General features: G+C 37.7%; 1 protein-coding gene across 2 annotated transcripts in view; it reads left to right on the forward strand.

Moving 5' to 3' along the window:
- The window catches only part of sema4ba (sema domain, immunoglobulin domain (Ig), transmembrane domain (TM) and short cytoplasmic domain, (semaphorin) 4Ba), a 66,350-nt gene that overhangs the window by 25,379 nt on the left and 20,780 nt on the right, over window positions 1-20,191 (forward strand). For both annotated transcript variants that reach the window (XM_028451142.1, XM_028451143.1), the window contains exon 2: window positions 4,137-4,486. In XM_028451142.1, coding sequence (XP_028306943.1) covers window positions 4,375-4,486 — 112 coding nt within the window. In that variant the 5' untranslated portion in view covers window positions 4,137-4,374. The remainder of the gene's footprint in view (window positions 1-4,136; window positions 4,487-20,191) is intronic.

The following is a 20,191-nucleotide window of genomic DNA, read 5'->3' on the forward strand; positions in this document are numbered from 1 at the left end:
TTTACTGTGTAGTTCACATGAGTAGCTTCTATCATGACATGGGACACAAATATGGGATTGTCTGATCTGAGGGTCAAATGATCAACATGAAGGTCAGAATTTAGAATAATGACAAGTAATTTGTGTATTTTTGTTGTTTTGTATACATTTGTGTGTTTTGGGAGTCATTTTGTTTGTTTGGTTGTTTTTTGCTAGTTTTAGGAGTAGTTGTGTGTATTTTAGTTGTCATTATCTGTGTATTTCTGTTGTTGTATAATTCTGTTGAGTATAATTGTCATTCTTTGTTTTTGGGGTCAATTTGTAAATTTCTATTGTTGGTTCATATGTCTTGGGTATATTTGTTGTCATTTTGTGTGTTTTTCTGTTATTGTTCTGTACATGTGTAGTCCTCGTGTATTTTTGTCATTTCTGTAAGTTTGCGTGTTTTTTAAAGATGTACGTGTCCTGTGTGTTGTGCATTTTTGCTGTCCTTTAAAAAATAAAAAGCGAGCGGGTCAGAAAATGGATGGGTGGAATTTTGTGTTTGTTGAGACATTTGTTCATTTTCTTTGGGGGCCAAACTAATTTAGACAGAGGGCCACATCTTGTACTCAAGCTCTTTTACTTGAAATGCTCTGTTTATTCTGCATATGCCATGCTGATTGTAACCCTGAATAGATGAAACAGTTTCCACCATGTGACGAATTCTCACAGTCAGATTTAACAGTCTCGTCCCCTTTTGGCAATTTATTTTCACTGCTTGGGCTTTAAAGCTGTTGCTGATTAATTTTGAACTATGCGTCATTAATAAAAGCACATTCTTGTTTTTAGATTTGAATGTCCCGACAATTTGTAAAGGTTTGTTGACTATATATATATATATATATGATGTTAGCACTTGTACTCATACACATTTTGAAGGTCTGGCCAGACTCAAATGACTAATCTTCTATTGATCAACTTCATTAATTAGATAATAAGGAGAAGCATTTATTACTGTTCCTGATTCATTAATGTTGTAATTTGACTTCAAACATATTGGGCCTGCACTACAAAGCTGGATTTCCTCTTTTTGCGCTGACTTCTAGGGTTTATTCTATGTGTCCTGTACTACGATGGTGGTTAACTCCTTACCAGGGTAAATCCCCATAGCAACTCACGCTGAACAACTAACCGGGTTTAGAGCGGGTTTTATCCTGGATAAGATGTATAAGGAGAAAAGCACCACCTCCTGACAAATCAGTTCTCTTGGAAAATGACCAGCCCAAGAACAAGCGGAAGATACTTGTTATGCACGAAACCCCGCACAGTCACAAGGTAAACTCATCACCAGTTCAGCTGCACCTACAGCTAAACCTGTCTTTGCAACAGTGCAACATTCGAATGCAGTCATAATAACTGGACCACTAGTCGCAGCAGGTTAGACAGTACACTATTCGAACTGTAACACGTAATGCAAGACTATGAAAGAGATTATGGTCCGAGGTGCATTGGACCAGTCACTCCTTTCAATCACGCTGTGGTCCAGTTTCAGTGCTGAGCTGCAAATCTATACAAACTGTCTGCATTTAGAACTCTATCATCTTACAAATAGGTCTGAGTTTTATTCCTTTGAATTCTAAGTTGTTGTAAGTGCCTGATTGACTAATGAAATGTCTCACTGATGAGACTGATTTGCTGCTTGGAGGAAAATGGAAGGAAAGCCTCTCCAGGGTTCGTGAGGAGATGAGAAAGCAGGACATAGGAGAGGTGATCCACAGCAGAGCACACTGTCCAGTCTGTGTGAGAGTCAAAGGGATGATTCACTCTGTGCATGATGCAGGGAAACGCTGAACTGAATGTAGATTTTCACACCCTGAGAGGACTCCTTGTTCTCGTTCAAACTGTCTATATAAACCTTAGAGTCAAACAGGCCTCATTCAGACACATTCAAACCAAGATTTGTTCTAGAAACCATTGTCAACCCAAATATATGATACGTGAGATGTTTTTGAATTCAGGCTCCAACAATATTAATGCCATCTGGAGATAGTTTTCAAATATCTTAAAGCTGCTGGAGACAAGAATTTTCAAACATGGTGTAGGCCTCATAGATCAATAAATCTGCCAAAGTGACTCTGCAACACATTTCTGGTATGTTCACGGACTGAAAGTTGTGGAAAAACAATGTTGTATGTTTATTTTGAGGTTAACATAAAAAGATCCGAGGCCGGCCGAAAATGAATGTCTTGCTGAGTGACATGATATGACGGAGAACACCAGGAACAAACTAGAACAAAAATGGTGTCAGAATCACTGTCCTCTTTTTATTGACAAAGAAACACAATAAATGACAGTATGAATGAAATAAAGAGGCTTCTATGTATTTGTCTACGGGACTTCATATCCCATAATGCAACGTGCAACACTTTTCCAACATCAACAAACTGATTGTTCACAGTGGAGATAAAAAAACTTCTGAGTGGCTATTGTGCAACCTTTTGCATCATTTTTTAGAGCAAAATATTTTAAATATACTGATTAATGATGCCTACACAATGTCTTTATTTGATTTATCTGATAAAATATCGCCACAACAAGCTTGAACTCTTTCTGTTTTTAATTCCAGCAAGATTCATTTTTAATATTATGTTGAGGTTTCTTGTCTTTCTGTTTTTGTCATTAGTATCATTGTCACTTTGCAGCATTGTGTCTGCTCTGGTTTAATTTTTTTTTGTAGCATAATGTGAATATTTTTCGTTCCTTTCTGCTGATGATTATACCTGGTTATAGTCTGAAGTTTCACATCTGCTGGTTTGAAATTGTCTCGTTGTATCTTCCTCTTATCGTCCGTCTCAGATTTGGCCATGTCTGTGTTTGTGACATGCTTCAGACTGCTTATTGACTAAAAGTCAAGTTCCCCCAATGGAAACCAGCAAATATTTTCTCTCTCTGTATTTTGAGGGTAATGGCCATACCTGACATGAAACTGGATCTGCAGTTGCATTTGACAAGGAGGTTCCTTTGGCAGCTGTGACGGAGCATTTGCAGCCGCAGCCTCCACATTTTCTCCTTGATGTCTGCGTGCTTCTTCATGCCTTTCTACATTGAGTTCAAATATGCTACGTACCTGGCATGTAACTGCACCGCTGGTTTAATACTTGTCTTATGGTTTAATATAAATGTCTTTGCAAAGAGTGCTGCAGACATTGTGGATAAAGAAGTTTGTCAGTGTCAAATCCTCACTGGAAAACACAGCCAGAGTTTTGGTTTCACTGATCTGTACACAGCAACAGACATTTCACCCATTGTCTGCTTTGGGGAGTTTGTGTGTGATGTGGAAATCAAAGTATCCCGTGGTGTGAGGGTTCCTTCCCTCTGTACCACTGTTTAAGGAAAACTCCATAATCCAGAAGAAACAAGAGCAGAGGAGTCTGTAGTTCTTGTATTATCCCCAGATAGGTCGTCCAATAATCGAAGGGTTAGTCGTTGGAATCCCGCTCTACCCTAGTCATTGTTGTGTTCTTGAGCAAGGCACGTTTCCTATATTGCCTCGTATGAATTGTGCTTGAAAGCTGGTGATGGGTAGACGCACACAATTGGCAGCACTCTGAGATCAGATAAAATCACATATTTGTGTTCCTGCTGTGATGAAAGCTGCCAAATTTTTGGTCGACACCATCTGAAAGAATTTGGGATGAACCCTTGTTCTAAGACTGTAATTCACTTTTTCTATTCACACACTGTTCTTGTCAGCTGTATAAAATGGATTGTGAAGGTGTGAAAAACCACCTGCAAAAAAAAGTAGGTTTTTCTTTTGTTCCCAAGATAAGCCTTATTTTGCCCAGTTTTGTGTTTGCATCGTCATTCAGAAATGTATTTGTTTATGTAAAAGATATTGAGCAAAGTTTCACATTTCAGATTGCAATATTCTGTAGCATATCATGATCAGAATGAGCAAAATTTATCCAATTGAAAAAAAAAAATTGGTTTTTTTTCACTTTCAAAAGTGAAGTTAAACAATATAGCCTATGGTTGTTTTAATTTTCCAAATCCAACTTCACAATGCTTTAAAATATTCTCTTGTTTTTTGAATCATTTGTTGTCTGAAGTTAACACCAACAATAAATCTATAATAATTTTAAATCTAAAAGTAGTTTTTGCACCTTTTTTTTTAGGTCTACAGGGACCTGTGGTGCGGGGCTGATCATTGGAGGACTCCTGCACTGCTTTGTGGTCACAGATCTAAACCATTATCATCATCTGCAGCCCTGGAGGAGTGTCCTGACTGCTCATTTAGGACGCCTCGTGCTGGAGGACGAAGAGAAGAAATAATTGAACCCACGATACAAAGACCCACATGAGTTTCCTCCAGAGCTGAGAGGCACTGCTACGTGTTGGCTGCGTGGTGGAGGCATGTGGACGATGGCTGTGCTCTGCCTCCCAGCATGCATCGTCCTTCTGGTTGGTTGCTTTCATTCAGCTGTTACAGAAAAGGACGTCACTCCTCGTCTCAACTTCTCCTACAGTAAGTTACATAAAATACTTGTACTGTGCAGAACTCGGTTCATGTGACGTCAAGCCTCGGTTTCTATTTCAAAGTTGAACCAATTCCGTTTCCATTTAATCATCTTTCCCTAATCAGATGTCATATTAAACCTCCTAAAATCATGCTGAATGTATGGGTAATGGAGTTAACTATTGTCTTTAATTTCATATTTATACACAGCAGAAAGAACAAATACCCACTGAGATCATGCCAGTCCAGCCCTTTGATACGTTTGCTAAAGCTAGACATTAGATCCACCAATTTCACAGTGAAAAATATGGTTGAAATGTGTGACATTGTACCAAAACATGTGGGGGAGGGTTTAGTCAGTGTCATAAAGCTATTTCCATTTTAGAAATTGACGTCTGTCATGTCGGCTCAAATTATTTTGTGCAAAAATTGACCACCCGTTTGCAGGAACAAATTGCGTGTAAATGCATGACATTATCCCAAAATATGCATGTGAGGCTGTGTTCAGTGTCAGATTGTAATTTCTGCTGGATTTTGTTTGAAGAAAATTATTTAAAAGTTATTATAGAAATGTTGCCTTTTCCGTTTCAGGAAATTAATTCTGTATGTAGATGCTGGACAGCGTAAGCTATTGTTATCCTGCAAGTCTTTCTTTTGGGTGGGGTCCACAAAGGTCCAGTCATATATGCCAGATTGCCTCAGTTGAAAAAAACTAGGCAATATTCCTAAATATTTTGCAGCATTCACTACTAATTCACAACAAATCAACCACATATGTCACATGTGTTACTGATTTGCGGCTTTCATCACGATGTAACCTCAACACTGAAGAAACCTTTGTATATTCAGACCTATTGCAAATTATGAAGTCTATCACCCCAAACTTATCTTCTCCCACAATTTTTGCTCATATTACACCAAACCAAACTACACAGATTTTTAATTGATCAAAAATTGAGCCTACAGTGCATCAAAATGTTGGACTGTAAATGGTAATGTCAACATATAGTTAAAGATTCTCACTGAATACATTTTCAATGTCCATTCAAAATAAATGTAATTGTAGATGATGCAAGAATTGCATTTTTAAACATCAGTTCTTCATGTATGGAACATATAAATCATTGTTAAAAACAAATTGCCAACATCTTCATGCTGTCTCCATGCAATTTGTGTATTTCATGAGTTTTGTCTTAATAACTGAATTTTTGACAGCCATTTCAAATTTGCCTTTAAACGCTAACAGCTGACTGGATTAGTCGATTAGTGAAGCTACGTGTGACATTTCCATGAGCTGATGAGCTCAGTGACACACAGCACTATAACTGCTGTGAGAAATTGTGAGTTCAAGCCTTAAATGATGTAAAATGCGTATGAGAATCCCACCCTATTTTTCATCTTCCTACACTCTGTTTGTTGCTATAAATTGCCTAATTTTGCCTGAAATTGCCTGGACCAGATAAATTGCTCAGCAGCAGGCATTGGTATTAATATTCTGAAAATTGTTCTCAAATATTTTCACCATAAATGAAATTGCTTACAAAATTGGATCTGATTTTATTGTCGTCTTAAATACTTGACATATCATGTATACGTGGAAGCGCAAACTCGAGCACAATAACGTTTGAAATTCCTTATTTTACTGCTTAGAATCTGCAGCAAACTGAACCACATACTGCTCCGTATTTGGCCCCTGAGCTAAAATGAGTTTGACAGCTCTGAACTAGCTGTTGTGCCATCATATTATTAGCCAACAGCATACAGTATATACTGATTTCCATAAATAATCAGTGTATTTACTATCTGCTCCTTGTTTGAATAAAGTAGTTTTTTCTGTTTTTGTTTTGGCAAAGCGAGGCTACTTCTGCAAAGTAAAACTAACCAAACAGGGAATGGCAGCTCCATCAGGGTATCTCTTTCTCAAACTTGTTGGTCAAACATAATTACCAAATTAACTGCATCTATCTTGTAATGTTTTTGATATGGTCTTCCAGCTTAGCAATGTCATACTGCTAATCTTGCCTGCAAACTAATTTTGAACAAAAATTATTTTCATGCTAAAACGTATAGATATTCCGACTGTCTAGCTTTCACTAAACTGCCAAATGTTCTTCATAGAAAGTGCTGAAACCACACGCATCATGTAAGAAATGAACCTCACTGATCTAATCATTTAATGGATACGACTCTGCTCTTGAGATGACAAGTCCGATTATTGCAATAATTGCACTTTATCAGCACGGCAGTCATTTTGACACAATGATGTGTTACAATAACACAGTGATGGCTTTCTATGAATAAACTAAAGCACCCGAGAATGTTTTGATTACATCTGGCAAAGCTATGTCACATTCTTGAATTTTCTGCAGCGTGTTTCAGACAGAGGAGCCTTATTTCTTGTCTGAGCTTGTACCTCTGCACGTTTATAACAACAGGTAATCTCTCTAACCTCTCAGCCTTAGCACAAAGCCCACAGCTAGCTTTCACAATGACACACACCATCAATCACTCACGAAGAAGAAAAGCTTTCACGCTGCTAAAAACATGTGCTGTTAGGATGTGAGGGTGTGCCGCCAATGTACAACATGTAAAACAGGACACAGCTACGCACACATGTTCTGTAGTACGCCATGTGTTCTGCAGATCGGTTATTTTTCCCACCTATATGGCAGCCATCAGCTTTCATGTTCCCATAAGCTCTGACCTTTTGGTGAAGGGTCATGCAGGAAATAAAACAGCATGACAGCGGTCGTTACAACCCCAATAAAACTTAACAAGCAGTCATTTTTATCAGCTTTATCTTCAGCTGGTTGAAGAACCGGAAGTACTGGCAGTGTGTAAAAGAATAGTCATCAAACAAATAGACAAGTGGTCATTTAGTGTCGTTCATTAGTTGGGGTAAAAATGTTTAGAGATTAGATCAGGGGTCACCGATCTTTGTAAAACTGTGACATACTTCAAAGGTATGGAATGATCTCAAGGGCAATTTTTAAAGTTAAAATCTCCCTTGAGATCATTCTGTTTAAAAATGTCACATTTTCACTTTAATTAGAGGGAAAAATAATGAAGGATGACAGACAGTAACTTGAAAAGGTAGGACATACTTCAGTAGTAACTCTTTATTTCTCTGAATCTATGTAATTGTTTTATTTTCAATCGACCACTTCTTAAACCATCATGTTCCTATCTTAGTCACTAATGAACAACTTTTAACTCTCGGTAAATATGTAACATGTTTGTACAATTGAAAAAATTATTTACATTTATATATATTTATATTATATTTGTTTATTAAAAGTATACCAGACACCCAACCTGCAGCATCTCTAACTAAATCTTATCGGTGATACTTTACCACATATGTCACAATCCTGTTCAAAAGCACTTTTTTATTATTCTGGGTGAAACAGTTCTTCCATTCTGAGAGTAGTCAATACATTATGTATTGAGAAAAAGGAAGTAAAAAAAACAGATCTCTGTAGCATCTGAAATCCTGTAAAAACTCTAACCAATCCCTGCCATTCGGTCCGAATGGAAAGAACCAATCAGATACTTTCATGTCTCCTCCCGCCCACGCCCCCCTCTGTTCCTCCCTCCTCCTGCGTGTGCACTACAAAATGCGCTGAAATGCTGAGTCGGCTCTTAAAGGTCCCATGTCATGCAATTTTTCACCCATCTCCATTTTTTCTAAGAACCCCAAAAACATAGTATTTGAGGTTTGTCTATAGACGAGACACTGACCTCCCACCCACTCCGTAGCTGAGCTCATGCTATTTTATAAACAGTAGACAGAGCGTGGGGGCGGGGCATTTGCTGGTACATACAAAGACTGTAAAAAATACATACATAGTACTGCGGGAAGGACGCTGAAATGCTCACCAATGTGGGCGTGTCTGTTTACATGTCAATCACGGGCAGAGAGCATTTCCAATCGAAGCCTAGTGCGATTATGAGCACCGTGAACACAACCGCTCTCGGAGCAGATCAAACACAGAAAGTATTGGCAATGACATATTGTGAGTAGTCAGTAGCGCCAGCAACGGTGCCAAACAGGGCTTTAAAACCACCAAAAGCATGGCAACTTGTTGAATGTTGTGAAGAAACAAACAGAAGGAATAAGTTTTTGTGTGCTCCTAAGCACCCACTTTGACCCATTGATGAGAGTTTCTCCTTCAGGTTTCTGTTTTTCTGCCTAGAGAAGTCTCTGCTCCAGTAGCACTCCTTCAAGTGGTTTAGCTCATGCAACTGTACCAGAGGCTGCTTGGAGCGGATCACCAAGGTGATAAAATATGAGCTGTCCTCCAACCATTCGGATCGAGTCCAGGACTAAACCGGTGTGAAAGCACCCTTGGCTCCAGTTAGAGCCTGTGTTGGTGAGCCCTGGTTTGGATAGTGCTGGGGAGTAAAGAATTTGGTTTTAATGTGGTGATTAGGACATTTCTTAATGTGTTTGCAGTATCAAAACTGAAGGTCGTATTTAGCCTAACTGCTCCCCTTTCTGACTGGATAGCAGTTAGCTTGACGACTATGGTGGAGCAGCTTTCTTTCCACTTTGTCTGCTGGGCTGTGCCTTTGTCTTAATGAAGAGGGAAATCTCCCATGAATAATGAATAGGGATTTGTATGTGCTGTAGTGTGAACACTTGTCTGCTTCTCATTACGTGCCTATCAGGATGGATTGTGGGTTTAGGGAGGAGCGCTTGCATCTGCTTTTCTCTTTGCTTTTGTTCAAGGCTTTAACGCAGACCTTGCTGAACGGTCCAGAGGTTTGTACGACTGGTTACAGACACACTGATGAACCAGCTCTTTTACACTCCTCTTTTCATGTTTCATTTTGCTCAGCCCTCTGTTGCACATCATGCAACAATTTGTCTTTAATTCTGTTACGGGGGTCGTGACCACAGCCACCCTGGGAATAAAGTAGTGTTTAATTATTTATAAGCTGCCCTGTCTGGGTCAGTTAAATCAGCCACTCTCAGCTAATTCAGAATGACAGCAGCGTGAGGTGAGATAACAGCACGTCTTCATCGTATGAATCCGTCAACACACTGCTCTCTATTACGTGCTTTACGGTTCAGGAGATTGGATTGGAAATCCGAATGGTTTCCGAGAATGGAATGTCTGTAATTGTTGTTGCTGCAAACATTTGGATTAGAGGCTTTTCCACCATTTAGACACAATAGGAATCAGTTAAATTACCACAAGCTCCATTCTGTGCTAATGTTCTTGCACAGCGTAATCACTTGACCTCAGATAACAACTCAAACAATAAAAAGTAGACAAATGTTGAGGAGATGGAAAGTGTCGCCAGGTCTGGTCTGGATTGATTAACTTAACCTGCTACCTTGGTGTCCTGAGAGAATCCATCTGTTACTTGTTTGGAAGCTGTAGGTTTGTTGATGATAAAGATAAATGACACCTAAATTACAAATAAATTAAAAAAAATGGAGTGAACTATGGACGCAATGCTGTAGGTGATTTGTTAAGGAGAAGTCTAACACACTCGTTGACGCAAGTCACAGTTTCTTTATAATGCAGCTGATAACTCAACAAGCCAAATCCGTAGAATACCAATGGACTGTGTTTGCAAAGGAAAACTTTAATGACAAAACTGCAGGATACTCGCATCTGATTGGTTTTCCGCTAGACCGCTACCGTAAAGACTGCAATAGCTGTGCAGGCTAAAAATAGAAGCGCTACATTAGGTTTTAGTTTAAAACTGTTTTGTTTGTAGGTTCATGTCAGCGACCTGTGGGTCCAGACCCAGTATCATGTACTGAGTTTACCTTTGTACTGAGATTACAACCTTAACCCAACCCAATCCTAACCTAACTAGTGTTGTGGTGGTCAAGACCGGTCTTGGTCTCGAGACCAAATTTTAAAGGTCTTGGTCTTGTCTTGGACTCAGGCTGCCCGGACTTGGGATTTTCCGTCAAGACCGTTCGAGACCAGCACTAATTCCTGCTATTTTTAAACTTTTTTATAATGTGATAATAACACGGAGAAGAACGGAATAAAACAATCCTTTATTCATTATTTAATCCACCCCGTATAATGACCACAACCTTCCTTAATGTGACTGAGTGACGTGTGTGACACTCATACGTGTGTGGCTACGGTGTCAGTTTGGACCGTGGAGCGCAAGGGAGATATGAACTAATCACCGGTAAAAATCCCAGTAAAACTCCAGAAAACAATCACCAGTAATAAATATTATCTCCCTGGTAAAGACAGTAGCTCTAACAACTGGTAAAATGATAAACTGATGATATTACAGCCTGTGAAGGCTGGATAGGGGACGCACTTACTCTGCTTCTGGGTCCTAGTGCCAGCCTGTTCCGTTTACCGTGTTTACTGAGGTCCGTGTGTGTTTAATAAGTCCGTGTGTGTCCGTGGGAAATTCTGCATGTTTATGCCTCTGTCCATCCACTCTTTTCATTATATCCATGTCTTTTAAGGCTTTTATTACATAGTGTTGGCTGTCGTCCGGGTCGTCTTATATTAGTCTATTTTCTTTTTAAAGTTGTGTTTTTTTGTGTCTTTAGACTCTAATTACATTTATGTATATAATATGTTCCCCACAATATAAACAGGTTCACAATATAATTATTTTTTATAGTTTCTGTTTCCACTGTATCCAGAATAATAATAATAATTCTCAACAAGAACTATTGATTAATTTGTCACATGACTTTTCCAGGGTTTGAGTTTGTTTTATTTAGTTTCACATCTACCTGTAGCTCTATGTTTTTTAGACTGATGACAACTTGTTTGTAGTTTTATTTCAGAAAGTTTCACTTTTACAGTTACAGCTGGAAACCTTTGTTAATTGAATATCCTAGTTATATTACAGCAACCAAATTAAACTATATCAACTAAGTGAATTAATAAAATAACCTGTGTAAAGGCTTTTTCAAAGTAAAAAAAAAATATCTTGTGAAATCTGTGACCTGTTGACCTGCACAACTCAAAGAATCAGAATCAAGAATCATTATTTCTTGGCAGAAATAATAAAATAAACACTTGCTGTACATTCAGCAGACATAAAAATCTTGTTTTAAAATATGGAGAATAATTGTGAATTTATCAGTAGCAGTAGTAGTTTTAATATTAGTTAATTTTTTGCAGGCACCTTTTTTGTCCGTCAAATGTATTTAAAATAAACTAAAATTAAAGAGAGAATGTTATTTAACTGTTGAACCTTGTCATAATTTTATTTGTTTATAGATTTTTTTAAATTGAAAAAAAAAATGTTTATGGTCTTGGTCTTGGTCTTGGTCTTGACTCGGTCTCGGCTCCCGAAAGTCTTGTTCTTGTCTTGGTCTCGGTGGATTCTGGTCTCGGGCAAGTCTTGGTCTCGGATAGTGCGGTCTTGAACACAACACTAACCCTAACCCTATTCTAATCCAATAAACAAATAAAACATGTTTCCGTTCACTTTGAAAAAACAAAAATAAACAAAATTCAATTATAATTTTTTTTCTGGTAGTGCCCATGTGTGCATATACAATCTCAGTACGATGCGCACTCAGTACATGACACCGGACTGCAGTCTACCAGTTAGTGACCACTGGTCTACACCATAGACTGTTAATGGTCCACACACTCTACAAGGAAGACTTCTGCTGCATCTCGTCTAAGAAAAGAAGATGAACAAGAACAGCAATAGAAAGTAGAGAGAGTTAGCATGCTAGAATCTCAACGTCTCAAACTCTACGTGTTTTGAGTACACCAAATTTGTGTATGTTTTTCTTAAATTGAACTAAACTAGTTTAGTTCTGTAAACAATGGTTGGAGGAATTTCACATTCAACTAATTCAATCATGCATTAAATCTAATGATATTTCATTTGTTCATCAATAACCCAGTTTATGGATCTTAGGACAACAGCAGCTGTAATGTTAGCATATGCAGCTTGGCTTGGACTGGTCAGAGTGTTGACTCCTCACGTCTAGCCAGTGTGTTCTTGATGTTGCAGTGCTGTTCGCACCAGTAACGCGTCATGGGGAGTTCATAATGAGGCACCAGCTGCTTAACATTGTTATGGTTAATCCAGGTTAAGCTCTCTCTGCTCTCTGACCCTCGCAAAGGCTGAACTACATTTTTCAGGAGTGAAAGATGCTAAAAGCGGAGCGTGCCATTTCCTTCACAAGCATGTTTCCCAATGACTCCACCAGTTTCCCATTACCGCTAAACTGGTACACAAATTATAACTGCGCTGTCTCATCAGCACACGATATACAAACACAAACCTTATGGTAGAAATGATCATTTATCTTTGCATCAGAATGGAGAAAAGGTTGCACTTGACTTTCTTGTTGTGTCATAATCTATTCTCACTTTGATTTAAAAATGATAATAATGACAAATTCAATGGCTTTTAATTTTTGAACACTTAGTTGAAATAATTGCATAATTGAATAATTGGTTTGAAGGCACAGTCTCACACCTTCCTCCTAGTTCACATGGAATTGAATTATGTGGTCAATTGTCTGAGGTGGGATTGCTGCAGGGACTATTGACATCATTGGTTTTACTGTAAGTTTAAATAATTAAACATGGTGGGGCTGTGCAATATTGTGAGATTCAAGTCATATCGAGTTTTATATTTTGGTGACAGAAAATTACAATATCGCCCATATATATATATATATATATATATATATATATATATATACATGTTTGGCCACAGACTTCGTTACACCATTACCATCGTAAATAGAAGTTGTGACTAATTATGTGTCCAACAAAATATTGGCTCTGTGTAAATAGGCAAACTGCATTCACAGAAGTCTTCTCACAAGTAGGTCCTACACAATGTTGAGGACACATTTCGAGTACTTTGTATCATTCTCCGAGAAGCAGACCTACAACGTCCATAGAGCAACATTAAAATGCAAGATTCAACATTAAGATGGAGATAAACATGTAAAATATTTAGTGTACACACTATTTAGAGTGTGTTGTTGCAAACAGCAGCTTCACAGCTTTCTGTGGAATGAACCTCCAGGACTTTAGTCCTAATGCACTCCAGATGCTTTAGTGTCTGTCCTGCAGCTTTCCAAGTTTACCCTCCCACACAATTATCTACTGAGTGTCGGCTTCTAATAGCTGCTTTAAAATGACTGTGGATAATTTGGTTAGTGCTCCGATGTGGGCTGTTTTCTGTCTTGGTGTCAGTAGATAATGCCACAGTTGTGGGAGGTCTGGCATCGCTCTGACAGACCCAGTGGGATCTCACTTGGTTTCTGCGATTGATTAACACTCTAATAAAGGTCTTAATCACTTTTCTCAAAGTAATTGGATTTCTTAGAGTTCCATCCTGAACACAGTCCTTGAACAAGTTCAGTCAGCAGATAAAGACAAGGACAAGAGCTCTGTCCCTGCTGACTGATAAACGCGTCTGGGTAGATTTTTCTCTCGTGAGTGTCACTTCTGTCTTTTTATTTTCACCTGATTATGCAAATGTCGGGGAAAGGAAGCTCAGCTGTCAGTGCTCGTACTGTATTAAGAAAAATAATGCATCCCAGTCTCCTTGCACCGTTTGTTTTTACCATTGGAAATAGTTCCTAGGAACCTAATAGAGGTTATGCTTAGTAATCTCCTGATGCATGAACACACATCAAACCAATTTGATTTCATCAGTGCACCAATATTTGAAGTCTATCTCTGTTGACTGGGTGCAAAAACATGGCCCGGAGATTTCCTGTGTTGATTATACTATTATTCTGAATCTGCTTTAAACATCGCTACAGGATTTTACTTCTAGACGTAGCGAAAAGACATGATCAGCCACTTCCCCTTTGCTGTTAAGTGCATGTCCATCTGCCCATTCAAGCCTTTTAAAAATGTGACCATTGTTCGTGTTAGGCTTGCCAGCGCTCTTTTTATTCTGTCTCATACATTAAAAACTAGGTCATGTTTATGGTCAGACCAAACAGAAGAATCCGATGTCCCTTATAGTTAATCTTTCAGGCAGGCACTTAATGTTCAAATTCATACAATCTTTGTGACGTTGGAAAGCATTAATAAATACAGTATATCAGGGATAATAAAATATGACTCCATTTGGACTTTAAGGACATGTGTTCAATCACAGGAGAGGAAATCTTTGATCACAGCGGAGCCACAAAAATGTGATTGTCTGATATGAGGGTCACGTTGTCAACATTCATGTTAGCATTTAGAATAATGACTAAACTGAGCATTATCACAGGAAACAACAAAGGGTTAATGTGTTGTTGTGTTTTGTAGTCATTTTGTGTCTTTTTTGGATTAATTTTGTGTATTTTTCTTGTTGATTTGTATTTCTTTTGTGTTGTTTTTGTAATAGTGATGATATTATTGCCCCATCATTATCGGTATTGGCCGATCAGCTTTAAAATGTAAGTATCACTATCCACCGATATAATCAACCAATATAATAACAGGAGTTGCAGACTGTAGAAGTGCTTGTAAATCAAAAGAGGAGTGAGACAATCAACAATCTCAGAGTAGAATTATTCACCCACGCTATATATTTTTCTCATATTTAGCATCTGTGTATTTTTCTTGCCTTTTTTGTGAGTGAGTTTGCGAATTTGTTTAGGGGGGGCTGCACGAAACTAGACCAAGGGCCGAAGGTGCTCATGTCTGATCTGGAAGCAATGCTTAGGATGAGCTTCACTATCACCTGATTTTGTGAACATAAAGCTCTAGGCCTGGTAGAAAGGAGACCACTGGTTGAATCAGCTGCCCTACAAAGTGAAAATTACTCAGTTCCCAACTAGAGAATCGTTTTACACTTTAAATGCTTCTTCTGCTGCTTCACTTTTTTTTTTTTCTTGAGCAATCAGGAAATCAACTTCACAATTTAGTAAAGCCCCTTCAGCCTAATATAATTAATTCCTTCTCTATTAGATTAGCATGTGGCTTTGTGCAGGAATGGAGCTGCACCATTAGCTGAAATGACTTTTAATTACTTAATAATGGCCGTGGTGCTATACTGCTTGCAGCTGCTAGAGGTTGAAGCGCTAAGGGTGCAAAGCCATGCTTTTGTAAAGGGGGTCACGCATGAAGGGCTTCTCCCTCCTACTCCAAAGATCAAAAGCCTGCTATCAGTGACACGGTGAATTGCTCTGCTGAGCCCAGAGGCTTCTACGCTGTGCCAGAGGCCCATAATCAACTCTATGATTAATGTGTACAACAACATCACTTTGCTTGTATGGCTTTTTCTTCTAATAATGGTGAATAATTCAGATATGACACAATAATAATTATGGAGTCTAAATAATACAAAAACCTCACAAACATAAAAAACATGTTGTTCTCACACCCATTGATTCACAATTAAACTTTAAAGATACAAAACATCATTCACAGATTAATGCATTTTGTTCAGCAATTAAGAAAGGTGCCTATCAAACAAATACAGCATGTTTTACACTTACAAAGAAACATGCCTTCAATTCCATTTGTTTTTTCAATAAAGTAAAAAAGTGTACATTGCTTAGACCAGCAATTCTCAACTGGCGGGTCGAGACCCAAAAGTGGGTCACGGACCTGTACTGGGTGGGTCGTGGACAGCTGGTCAAAAATAAATAAATACTCAATGTCTCTCAAATTGAATTTGTATTTTATTTTGAAAGAAACTTTTCTTTTGGCATGCATTCTGTGAAATGCATGTTTCACAGGAAAATATATAGATTTATGTTTTTAGAAAAGATGATATATATGTGCTATTTTTGAAAAAACTAAATTTGGTTGGATGAATAACTAAAAAAAAATTGGTTGCGATTTAATGGCCGTGGTAAAATGTGTGTGTTAGGGTGAGACCAGTTGAGAACTCCTGGTTTAGACAGTTTACTGGTATTTGTGTGTGGATCTGCAAGGCAGAAAAATGAGTGCCAAAAGTCATGTGACAGTTTTTAAGTATAAAAATAGGCAGTGGCTATCCGTACAGTTGAAGTATCACTATACTGACATTCTATCTGTACGCAGCGCCCCTATTTGGCCAGTTTAGGTCATGTGATTGGTCAGTCATTGGCCAGTTTGGGTCACGTGACTAAGACTAAATCTTACCCTAAACCTAACCATAAAAATTGTTGCGATATTGGGTTATAACTTAACCCTAATCCTAACCCTAACCCTATGACGCTACATACTTATACTCCAGTAACCGTACCAATAGCACCGGGGGCTGTCAGTACGGCAACCATACAAATAGACACTTGCATAAAAATATGCTTCAAGTTCAATAAAAGAGGAAAACAAAAGCAAAATATGTAATTCCCCTTCCTGAAATATAACAGGGATGCACGGAAAGATAATATCTTGGCTGAAACCAAAAACCGAAAATATAAAAATCAAGGCCATAAACCGAAACACCAAAAAAAATATTATACCAATTTTTAGTACCACTGCATTGTAGCTGTGGCTACAACAGTAGCTTACCACCACTAAGTGTGGAGTGAAAGAATAATCCCTTAATTCTGTAAAGCAATTTTGAGTGTCCAAAAAAGTGCCATATAAACATGATGCATTATTATTATTATTATTATTACTAACCTTGCTAAAATGATATAGCAATTGCATGAAATAATATTAATACTTCAAATAATAAATCAATAAAAATATAGTATTAAAAAAAAATATTTAGTACTGACATTCCAACAATGCACAATATAAAATAAAATAAGAGTTTACCTTGACCCCACTTATGTGTCAGCCTACATTAAATAATAATGTACAACTGACTGGTACAGTTGCAATGAAGTGCAGAGGATGTGGGCTGACCCTAAACCCGAATCCCTGCATCCAATGGATTTTTTTTTAGCCACGCGTCAGGCTGCGGTGAAGTAGCAGAGTGCTACACGTAGCTACAGCGCAGATGCGATGCAGAAACATAAATCATACTTGAGAGTGAACTTCTCATTGTTTTCACTCCATACTCCGTCTCAACCTTCGCTTTGAAGACGCTTTAGTCATCAGATGTATTAGTCATCAGACGTATTAGTCATCAGACGTATTGAAATACGGACGCTCTGCAGACACATTGACTCGTAAACAGACAAGCGCGTGCATATCATTACAACATCATGTTTTGTCCATAAGCTGAAAATTGACTTTTGGGCCAACAATTTTGATGGGGTGAGTATTGGCAAGGATGTTACAATAACATACGTATCACAATACTGGGATTACGATACAATATTATCACGATATATTCCGATATTCTACCCAGTTAATATCAAAATTAAACGTTGAGATGAAAACTCAAGTTGCTGTGTATGTTCATCAGAAGATATTGATCATTCAGAGGACCAATTGAGTCAAAACTATTTGCTTCAAAACATCCTATTTATTATTTATTATTAGTGTTTTTGCTAATTTTCACTGACAACATAATGACGGCATTGTAACAACTGTAAGTGAGAACATTAAGGATAAATCACCCTGAGATACTGATAATGCACAAAAATTAGAAAATTGTTATTATTCTATTATTATTATTAAAATTATAATTCATCATATTATGTCAGTTTAAACACTGATCTGAACAGATGAAAATAAAATGTCTGTGCATACATAAATATTGCAGGCATTACACACTGCCATCATAAAATCAAGTGCACCAAGTAACCATTGCAACACATTGAAAGCATTGTAACCACTGTAAGTTAGAACATAAAGGATAAAGTACCCTAAGTTACTGACAAATGCACAAAAATAAGTAAAAATGTATCCTTTTGTGTGAGTTTGAACACTGATCTGAACAGATTAAAATAAAATGTCTGCAGCATACATATTGCATATGTGCTCTAAGTCACTGAACACACTGAGCTGAAAAGTATGAGGAAAATAAAGTGCAAAAAAAATATTATTATTTTTTTAAATCGAGTTGAAGAAAAAGAAAAATGTATTTAAAATCGGCACCCAAAAAATCGCGATGTATCGTGAAATCGATGTTTTTTTTCACACCCCTACTCACATGCATGTTTTGACAAACAGGGTGTTCTGACGATAGAAATGTCAGTTCTTGTGCAAAATCTGTCCAAAGACTAGACGGTATAGTATATCTACCATATTTCTCACTGTGAAACAGGTGATCTTGCATGTTTGCTTCTGCTGTGTATAAATATGAAATGAAATATTAACCATATTAAGCATGTTTGGTATGATTTCAATAAGTTTAATAGCCTGTAATGACATGTGATGACTTCAATGATGTCCAGATTTTTCCTTCTGTGGTTGCTAAGTTTGAGTTTGGTGATTTATCTTTGTATAGAATATGTGCACACACGTCTCCTGTGAAAATCTCGCAAAGCATTTGTTTGGGTTCAGGCTCTAGCCTTTGTGTTTCTCCCTCTTTACGTTCCTATTAACTTTGCCCTCAACTCTGTGGGGCGGATTGCGTGAGTCAAGGTTTGGAAAACTCTGACATGAAGCTCCAGTGCGTTTGTCCTACTGTCATCTGGAATGGGAAATGGAATGGGCCCTGTGGGGGCACCAAAAGCAGAGCCTCTTGTGGTTTTATAGGCAGGATTAACTACAATGAGGTGCTGCGTTGCTGCGAAATGTACTGCTATTAACATGTTGCTCGCCTTAGGGACGGGAAGTCTCATGGCCTCCCGTGCGTATGCAGAAAGATGAGGTTACACCAGGTCACGTGCTCTGCAGGGAGTGTAGCTCATTGTTAGCGTTATTTATTCTAATTGGTCCATTCAGACTCAATCATTTTTAAGAGGAAAGTGGTAAAGCTTTGAGTCATTAACACAATCTGTGGTTTTATTTCAGTGTGAGCCCATAGCGTTTGTGAGAAATTGAAATTATAAAATGAGCTTTTTCCATCTCTCTGGGTTCCTTGTTTCCTTTCTTTTTTCAGTTTCTGTTTAGTCAATATAACTAGACTAGACCAGAACAACAGGCGACCTAGGGGCCACATGTGGCCCTAAGCCGAAATCAATGTGACCCCAAAGTATGTGCACAAATGGACCCCAAAAACACACTAAAGGACTCCAAAAACACAAAATATACAAAATAACCCCCAAAACACACACACAAAATAACTCCATGAATACAAAAAATTAGCCCAAAACTTAAAATAACTCACAAAACATAAAATTTGAACCAAAACAAAAACTCCATGAAAAAGAGAGGAAAAGGCGAGGAGAAAGTACAGAAATGATATAGTGTTGACAAGGAGGAGAGGACTATAGTCACTGAGAAAAGCTCATAATGGAGAATTAAGGGTCAGAGCAGTGGTTCTCAAACAGTGTTGGGTGTTCCCCACTATGAACAAAGGTGAACTTTCAAGCTCTACTATTGACCCCCAAATAATCCTGACAAATAACACATTTTCAAATTTATCAAACTAACGGAACATCATATACATCATAAATCAAAAACTAAATTAAAATAAAACGTTATTTAAAAGTGTGGTCGTCAAAAATACAGGAAAAAATGAAACACTGTTTGCAATTGGTGCCAAAAATCTGAAAACGAAACAAAAAATTCAGTGTATGTATGAAATGAACAGGGAACAAGTGACATAATGTTTCATAATGCAAGTAACATATTTCATTAATAACGCAAAAGTCAAAAACTGAATTTAACTAATTACCTGCAAAAAAAAAATAATGTAAAAGTGCAGTAGTCAAAAATTGATTGCAATCTGTGCTAAAAAGTTTGAGAAAATAAAAAAGGAAATTGATTTTTTAAGTCAGCTATTGAAAGT

Source organism: Gouania willdenowi, chromosome 6 (genome assembly GCF_900634775.1).
Source record: "Gouania willdenowi chromosome 6, fGouWil2.1, whole genome shotgun sequence".
NCBI classification, from domain to species: Eukaryota; Metazoa; Chordata; class Actinopteri; order Blenniiformes; family Gobiesocidae; genus Gouania; species Gouania willdenowi.